Here is a 6,635-nt window from a genome sequence, read left to right on the forward strand (position 1 = left end):
GGGGGCTGAGCTCCCATTCCCGCCCCCCGCAGCACCAAAGCCGTGAGGCAGCTGTGGGGCAGGGCTGAAGCCGAGCCCTTCTGCTCCCCCTCACGTGGGCTCTTCTGCCTCCATCTCCTCATTCTATCCTTTACAAGTCTTTTGGTCCTTTTCCATCTCTTTTTGTTGTTTCTTTTGCAATTCCTTTTGCTTCAGGCACTTTTTTTTTGGGTTTCGCATCTCTGCTTGCCTTTTCCAGTCCTGTGTGAAGTGGCAGGTGTTACCCTAGGCACACACTAGTTTATTTTTAAACCCTTCCAGCACTTCACTTTTCCCTCTTTCTACCCTCTTCCATTAGATTATCACATTTTAGTTCAACCCATTCCCGAATCTTTCAGAAACCTTTTTGCTGAGCTCTGTGGTTTTTGTTTCCCCTCTGCATGGCATGGTTTTAGTTATAAATCTAATTAGAAGATGGGAACCATTTGGTTAGCATTTTTTCTGTAAAGTCTGCGTCACTCACAGTCCAATACTGTTTGCTCCTCCCTACCATAGCGTGTGGAAGAATAGGGAATCTTTCAACCAAAATGTAATTAAAACCCATTGAACAAACCCATCTTACTTAATCATGTCATCAAATATTTGCTGAAAGTAAATCAACAGCATCCACCAACCCGGTTCTTTCATGTGCGCTCATCCTCACTTTAAATTAATAGGTCATCTGTGGAGCGCTTTCGGTTTTCCACAGCTGAGGTTAGACTGAGTCTTTGTTTCAGGGCGTCCTTGGTGTTGCGCTTCCATCTCGGTGGGCGCGGGCGGCCCGTATCGCAAGAGCTTACGGGCTTGATGTTACAAGATACAAATTCAAGAAACACCTGGTGCACAGAAGGAGTTCCAGTTCAGAGCGAAGGACAGATTTTGTTTGCTTTCTTCCCCAGAACAGTTTCTGTGAGTCTGGAGGTACTTTGTACTCACTAATTTTCCGGTAGAGCCCACTGAACCTTCCAGGTGTTGAACCGTGGTGGTCTTTACATGTGCGGTCTACAAGACTTGGAGGTGCTACAGCCCAGAGCCTTTTTGTCTTACAGGTTCGTTAGCAAAAGAGGTTTCTGAAGGGCCTGCTGAAAGGGGTTGTTTCGGAAGGTGTGTAGCCAGTGGTGGTTTTGGCCCCTCAGATCTGTGTGCTTCAGGTACACCATGAGGAGATGTGGCAGTATGCAGAAGCAGAGGTTTCTGCTGAGGTCTTTGAGAACAGGAGTTATGGTGAATATCTGCGGCATTCTAAAACTGTGTACTGAATTCACAGGAGTCTTCCCTCAAAAAATTGTTGCTGTTTTTTTTAGTGTGTTATCAATCCAGCAGAGCAACATACTGCAGTTTATTGCTTTTTGGTGTTCCTCTCTCCTGCCCGTTTGAAACCAGCTGACAAACACAGCCTGTGTTTTCTTTGAGCTAACGGGGAAATTGAGGGCTGGGGAAATCAGAAAAAAGCTTTGAAGATCAGGTGGTGATTGAGCTGGTGTGGCAGTTACCCAGCAGGAAGGATGTACATCCCAGTAAACCACTTGCCTCTGGGACAAAAGGCTGCTGGAGAACGAGGTCTGGTGCATTTGCTGAGGTAGGTCTCCAATGGTAAGTGAACAGAACTGTGCCCAGTGGACAGGAAAATCATTTTCTCTTGGAAGCTTTGGTGAGGTGACTGCATGTGCCCCTGGGGCAGAGCTGGGCTGTGTTTTCCCCTCCTCAGCTATGCCTGTGTGCCGTGGCGGGGTTGCGAGTCAGGCAGCCAGCAGCACGCTTCCTCCGGAGGAGCTGGCAGATGACCTGCCGCTGGCTCGAGCTGCTCAGCGTGCTGTGCTCTACAGAGCATTTCATTCATGACTGTCCTTACCAACAGAGTGGACTGAGAATATGATGCTTTCTACTGGCTCAAGTAGGAAGGCTTGTGATTAGTTCTTCCCCTCAAAGAATACCCTGTTCTACATGGGAGTCTTTATTCTGACCACAACCAGGGTACGGTACAGGGTTTGCCTCTGGCACTGAGGGAGAATGGCTTGAGTGTCCTTAACATTTTGCTCTCAGTGTGAGGGAGATGCTAAATTTCCATTCATCTAATTGTTACGTGATACTACAACGTGAGTCAGATTTCCTGTGCTTTCTATTCACTAGAGTCTCGTGCTGGCGTTAGCTATTCTGTAGATTCACTTCCAAGAGAAGACGGATCTGCACATTTAGTGACCACACTCTCTTATCTTTGTGACAAAAGGTACACGGGATATTGTGTGGGTTTTACCTGCTTCAGAGCAAGAGCTTTCTGCAGCAGTAAAATCTGCAGAGACGCGTTAGACTCGGAGGAGACAACATGTAAACTGTGCTGTAGCTTGGGCACGAGGGCTGGGCAGGGGCAGTAGGGAAGGTTGGTGGTGGAGGATGAGCAAAAAAGTAAATTAGTTCTCAGATGTTGATGTTGTGCAGTGCTGTTTGCTCACAGGTCCTCAAGATGTTTAAATTTAACAGAGGTTTCAGCACTATGGAGCCATGATGTCATCCCTTCTGTCTGATTTGGTCCCACTCCCACAGCTTTGTTACTGGGTAATAACTGAAAAGATCTGTCCGAACCACACGGAGACGTGGGATGGCTACGCTGAGCGGCTGAATGCAGGTGCCATGTGTGGAGCTAGACATGAAGAAGGGAACAGGATTTCTCCTCCCATCCTTGAGATCCTGCCCAGGATCCAGTGGTAGTCTGGGTTGGGCAGTGGTGGAGAAGGGACTCAGTGCAAGGAAACTCAGGTCAGCCTTTGGTGGAAGGTTAAACCTTGCCATGTACCCCACGGGCAGGCAGCAGCGGTGATGATAGGTCTGAAAAACACGCTTCTCCAGTCTCCTGAGGCGCCTTGTTTTCAGCCACCACTGCACTGGCAAAGTGCCTTTTCCTCTCATTTTGCTTCACTGCCTCAGAAACTCGGAATGCAGTCAGGAGAGCTGAAGCGTCTTCGGGCTCACAGGATGTGTTGAGGGATGGGAGACCCACGTTCAGGCTGGTCCCATCCCCATCATCTCCTGGAATAAGCTTCCTCCATAGAAAGCAGGAGCTGTTCTGCCTCTGCAGTGGCCTCACCTGAGATGAGAACTCCCTGAGCTGGAGGATGGTGCTTCAGGGCTGCAAAACCTGCCTTATTTTTTTAAGAGAAGCTTATGTCTCTTATCAAGGACAGAGGGAGGAGGGAGAGGGGTGTCCACAGGGGAAATAATAATTTTCAATCTTCTACCAATGTGTGTTGAGATCGCTGTCGGCTTAAAGCAGTGTGTTCACAACAAGTTTCTCATTCTTATGAAGGGAGACAAAAATGTGCTGTGTATGGCACAGAAGAGGCCGAGGAGGACGGCTGCCTGGAGGAAGGCTTCAACTCGGACAGCAGCACAACTCGCAGGACTTGGGGATTTTCTCAGTTTCAGGAGGCTTCACCTGTACAATCTGTACTCGTTTTTCCAGCTTTTAAATACCCATATTTATATTTTAACCATTCAAAACTGAACAAAACCTTTGCTGGCCCTGGAGCCAGTAAAGAAACAGAATACGTTGACTTACAAAAACCCCAAAGCTGACTGAGGGAATTTATCCTAAACCAGAATTGCTCCAATCTGCTTTATGACCCCTTTTCCTTCCTCTTTCATTTCCTTTCCCAAAGTGTAGCATTAAGCCTGCCCAAGTCACCAACAGATCTATAAATCCTTCCCAAAGTAAAACAAGTCCTAAACCTCCCTCTGTGCATCGCAGCAAACTGGTAAGTCATTGCTGCGGAAGATGGTGGGGTGATGGACTGCGCGCTGCCCGGAGCGTGTGCCAGGGCAGACCCTGACACAGAAACGTGCTCCGGACTGGGGCGCTTCTTGGGCAGGCTGGATCTGTGACGTTCAGCCTCACCTCGTGTCTCTGTGCCCTCTTTCTCCCACACTCACCTTCATCTTTCCTGTTGTTTAGATGATAGACACCCCCAAAAAGACCACAGCGTGCTATGTGCTTGCTCAGCGGGGCAAATTACTGCACATCGGGGCACTGATTCTGATCAGAGGCTCTTTCCACAGTCATTATTTTTCCTTCAGAAACACATTTCCCACACGTCCCAGTAGGAATTTACTGCTACGTTATTTCTTTCTATTTCCTACAGTGTTTCTTACTCTGTAAGGGAGGAACTTTCATCTCTCAGTCTTTGAAATGTTTGTCTTCTTTATATTTCTTTATTTGTTTGATGATGGTGAAGAGCGGGTCAGGTCGAAAGCACCTCGGGAGCGTCTCCCCGGGCCATCTCTGTCGCTGCAGCTATCACGTTGCTGTCCGTGAATGCAGCAGGGGTATTTTTAGCACTCCTCCGAAGCAGGCGGCTTGCTCAGGTTACCTCGGCACTGCAGTTGCTCCAGGAGATGCTTTACATCCCACAAAGGTGGAGGTGACTGAGCTGGAAGAGTTTAGGTAGCTTGCAGTTGTTTGGCAGGTCCTGAAGAACCCTTCCAGGTGTTCACTGGGAGGAAAAAGCCCCTGAGGTTGTCCCTGACAGCTATAAATTGGCATCTCGCAGGCAAACACGGGGGGACGTGCCCTTGCAGCGGAGCAGCCGGAGGCAGGGAAGGAGCAAGCTGGCAGCCCAGAGCTCCTGGCTCCTGCCCTGGTTGGCCGTGACTGAGCTTGTTGCTGCAAACCTTGCAGCAATGTTTAGAAATGTGAGTTTTGCTGAAGGAACAGCCTCCAGAACTGCGGGGATAAAATTAGACGTTCTCTGGAGTTGAAATATTTCTCCCCACATCACAGCACTTTTGTGAGGCGACGTGTATACCTGAGAAATTGTATTGGTCTCTCCTGGTTTTCCAGATAGACATCTCTGAGGGCCAGAGGTTTGGGGAACACTCAGCAGGAGCACTTGAGCTGCCTCACGTGGATCTTGGTTGCTGTGGCACAGAAAGAGGGGGACTGTGGAGTGAAACATGCCTTCAGCGCCTCTCGGCCTTTTTAAAAAGAGCAATAAATAACTGACATCTGTTTTAATTAGCTACAACTCTTTTCTTTATTAAATAGTTCTTAATTTTTTGCGAAGGATCCCTTTAGGATGCCAGGAGGGGCGGAGGGGAGTCACTGCTCTGCCAACGAGCCAGCTAGCGTCAGTGGACATGGCTCAGCCTCTCAGCAGTCTGACTCAGTGGTAAATGCTCTGAAGGTAACGCTCCTCCGCTGCCGTCATGCCAAACGTCCTGTCTGTTCCTCAACACATGTCGTATTGTCCTGGCAACATTCCTGTGGAGCCCACTGGGATGTTACTGTCATGAGTGGGATTGTTTTTCTGTGTGTCACTCATTGCATCTGTGGACTGTGTGTTTCCCAGGGCAGGGGTCCGGCCCGTGCCGTGGGGGTGGTGCCAGCTGTAGCTGCTCTCCGAATCGCTTACGCTTGTTCGGTTTGTCTCTGAAGCTGGAAGTGGTGTTTTTCTGAATGAGGAGGTCTTTCAACTTTGTCTAGGATGCCGATTTGTTCTCCAGTGGAATAGAGTGGATTCCTGTAACCCAAGCAAAGAGAAATACTATATTGCAAAGATAAAGGCAATGTGCGTGGTATATTCGTAATAAAAATAGCTGAACTCTGGGTTGAAGAACACGCGTCATGATCCAAGATCAGTGCTGAAACTTCTCTGAAGGCAGGGGTGAGTTACTCTGAATCAGGGTTGGACTGCAGAGCCCTGTGTTGCAGCGATAAACAGCGACTGACACGCGCAACCGGCGGGGCAGATTTTCAAGTTCTCCCCCGTGCCAGCAGTGGGGTGGTCGGTTACTGGAGCTTAGAAAGCTCTTATAGTGTGCAGCGCTTTATCCAATGACCTGGATTGACGGGAGGCTGAGTTCTCTGTCCCATGGCAGCAGGGGTGTCAGTGGCGTCCGTGCTCCTCCGCAGAGGACTAAAATCTGACGATGGGCTGGGCAGAGAGCCGCGACTCCCTGTTCCTGTCTCCTGACACTGGCTCTGTCCCGGTTGTTTTCTGGTGCTTTGTGCATGTCGGCTCCACTCATGAGCTGAACTGCTTTAGTGTTCATCCCACGGTTACGTGGGTGTATTCCCCACCTACACAGGGGTTGTAGGGACATGCTGGTTACTTGCAGGAAATAGGTTTGCACTGCCTCGGGGGAGAACTGGAAGGGACTTTCCTAGACCTTCGCTCTGGTTCTGAGCTTCGTGGAGATGCACAGGGCGCAGCAAGAGCTCAGCAGCACTCTTGACTTGTCTGGACGTCTCAATTCGTGCACAGGGTGATTATCTTCCACATGGCTGGGTGACCTTGACTTCTCCTCCATGAAGCCTGAGGAAATGGGTTTATGCAAGTGAACTGTGCACAAATTACAGCAGTCAGATCCCTTCCTGTAACACAAAACCCGGGCGCAGCCCTGCAGCGCAGCCACCTTGCCTGGTTTGTTGGCATTGGAAGGGGGAAGCAGCATCAGAGCGCTCGAGCCCCTCTTGGTGCGCACACAGCTGCCGGTCCCTCGGTGATGGGCACCCCGACCAGGTCCCGTCAGCAGTGCTCTGCCCGTGAGAGCCCTGCTCTCACCCTCGCACAGGAGGGGGGTGATGAACCGCCGTTCCCAGCTGCTGAGCAGCACCCGGTTCCGCA

General features: G+C 50.0%; 1 protein-coding gene across 1 annotated transcript in view; it reads left to right on the forward strand.

Moving 5' to 3' along the window:
- Positions 1-6,635, forward strand: part of CCDC85A (coiled-coil domain containing 85A) — a gene marked incomplete at its 5' end in the record, with an annotated part of 65,194 nt that overhangs the window by 53,373 nt on the left and 5,186 nt on the right. The window contains one exon of the mRNA XM_010136340.1: positions 5,073-5,192. Within this exon, the coding sequence (XP_010134642.1) occupies positions 5,073-5,192 (120 nt within the window). The remainder of the gene's footprint in view (positions 1-5,072; positions 5,193-6,635) is intronic.

This window comes from Buceros rhinoceros, unplaced genomic scaffold (assembly GCF_000710305.1).
Source record: "Buceros rhinoceros silvestris isolate BGI_N320 unplaced genomic scaffold, ASM71030v1 scaffold6795, whole genome shotgun sequence".
Classification (NCBI taxonomy): domain Eukaryota; kingdom Metazoa; phylum Chordata; class Aves; order Bucerotiformes; family Bucerotidae; genus Buceros; species Buceros rhinoceros.